Source organism: Pygocentrus nattereri, chromosome 16 (genome assembly GCF_015220715.1).
Source record: "Pygocentrus nattereri isolate fPygNat1 chromosome 16, fPygNat1.pri, whole genome shotgun sequence".
In the NCBI taxonomy this organism is placed as follows: Eukaryota; Metazoa; Chordata; class Actinopteri; order Characiformes; family Serrasalmidae; genus Pygocentrus; species Pygocentrus nattereri.
The window spans coordinates 33399499-33401582 of NC_051226.1; the positions used below are offsets into that span (position 1 = coordinate 33399499).

Here is a 2084-nt window from a genome sequence, read left to right on the forward strand (position 1 = left end):
GCGAGAGCGAGAGCGAGAGAGACAGAGAGAGAGAGAGAGAGAGAGAGAGAGAGAGAGAGAGAGAGAGAGAGAGAGAGAGAGAGAGAGCGAGAGAGACAGAGAGAGAGAGAGAGAGAGAGAGAGAGAGAGAGAGAGAGAGAGAGAGAGAGAGAGAGAGAGAGAGAGAGGTTGTTGTCACACCTGTGAGAACAAAAATGCTTCTAAGGCTAAAGCAGCTTTAAATAAACAGCACTCAAGGGCCTCTGACTGACATTTCAGTGTAAGACTAAAAAAATCTCACAAACATCTAAAGCAGTTCGTCTTTAATTTCTACTGTAAAATTAACATCAAGCATGTCTCGCGCCCTTAATGCAGAACCAGCGCCGGGACCAGACTCCTGAGCTCTGAGCGTGAAAGTGAGACTAAAACGCCAGCGCAGTGCAGGCTTTACTGTAAGTTCGGCACCACAGTACTAACCCCATGCGTCTGAGGCAGAAAAGAAAGACCAAAAAAAAAACCTCAATGTTTTTATGCTGAACGAAGCACCAAAGGACCACTAACTCCCTGTGGATTCAAGAGAAGCGCCACCGATTTTTCCAAATTTCTGCACAATTAACTGGTTAAGATGTAAACAGAGTCGTTCAGAGTGGCTTGGAGTGAAAGGCTCTGCTCTAGATTAACTTAGAGTCAGAGTTCTTCACAGTGGCGGCGATAGGAACCAGACGTCCACCTGAAACGGTTCTGAATTCACTGCCTGATGACTGAGATGCTGTTTTATGATAGTTTAGAACCTAAACTCCATTCACGGTGGAGGGATACATAAGATGTAGGGCGCTGTGCGGCAAAATAGTCCACAAACAAAAACTATTTTCCCCATCATAAATATTCCATATGAACTCAGAAGACTTATGTAGGTTCACTGGTGGTTCTAGATAGTAAGTAAAATGGCTATATCTGTGTTGTAGTCATGGAGACCCCTGGTTCCCACCACCACCACTGTAAACACACCTAGACCATTTCACAACAGACCATCTCTGAACCTGTTTACATCTCACACCCTCAGTTATGAGGCAATTTTGAAAAATCGGTGAAGTTCCCCTTTGACTGTATAAACAGCAGCACAGCACTAAAACAAGCAGGTCGCGGAGGTAAAAGCAAAACTAAAACCAGGACTTTTAACATAAAAACAGCAGAAAAATTCATTCCGTGTCGTTTTAGGGCAAAAAATCTCTAATACTGCGCTTTAAACTTAAAACAGTTCAGAGGAAAAAACTACAGTAACTGCGATTTTAGCGCAGAGCCCTAAATTAGCTTCTTATATCAACATCCGTTCCACCTTAAACGGCGCAGTACATTCCGACGCCTGCGAGCGAGCTACGGAATGCAGCTCTTGGACCATTTAAGGTGGAACGGAACTTTCGAAGTAGTCCTGCGATCTTGTTCCAGCTTAAATAGTGCAACAGTTACAGACGGTTTTCGAACAAAAAGTTAGCCAATATGAAAACATTGCTGGACCATTTAAGGTGGAACGGGAAAATTCGATCCAGAAGCTGGCGAATATGAAAATACTGCTGGGCCATTTAAGGTGGAACAGAGCTACTTGGTTGTGATTTCTCGGTCTAGCTTTTACCGTGCAGCAGTTATTCGATTTAAGGTGGAACGGGAACATTCGAACAAGAAGCTGGCGAAGGGGGATCAAACTTCAGCCTCGTCGCCTCTGTCCAGTCCGAAAGCAGAACTGGGTCGCTAGCCGTGGTGTTGGTGGTGGATAAACAGCCCTAAAGCACCGCGAAAGTTACCCCCGGGTGCCTGAGCGCCCCTCCGCACCGGCTCCCCCGACTCACCCGGCTGAACCAGACGCTGAGCTGGGTGTGCGCCAGCACGGCGAAGTAGAGTCGGTGCTGGCTGGGCTGCAGGTGAAAGGGCTGCTCCTCACTGCGCAGCGGGCACAGCAGCCTCCGCGGCCAGCCGGTCAGGAAATACATGGCGGCGGCGGCCTCCTCCTGCTCTCCTCACAGAGCCCCGCAGCCTCGGCCCCGCACACCCTCCGATGAAGAGCCCGCTTAACTCCGCAGCGCCGCGGCCGCCTCGGCCACCATGCCCGC

At 48.8% G+C, this 2084-nt stretch overlaps 1 protein-coding gene across 1 annotated transcript in view; it reads right to left on the bottom strand.

Annotated features, from left to right (window-relative positions):
- ric1 (RIC1 homolog, RAB6A GEF complex partner 1) overlaps nucleotides 1–1964 on the bottom strand; it is a 78380-nt gene extending 76416 nt beyond the window's left edge. Inside the window, exon 1 of the mRNA XM_017681997.2 lies at nucleotides 1824–1964. Coding sequence (XP_017537486.1) covers nucleotides 1824–1964 — 141 coding nt within the window. The remainder of the gene's footprint in view (nucleotides 1–1823) is intronic.
- Between the last annotated feature and the right edge of the window lie 120 nt (nucleotides 1965–2084).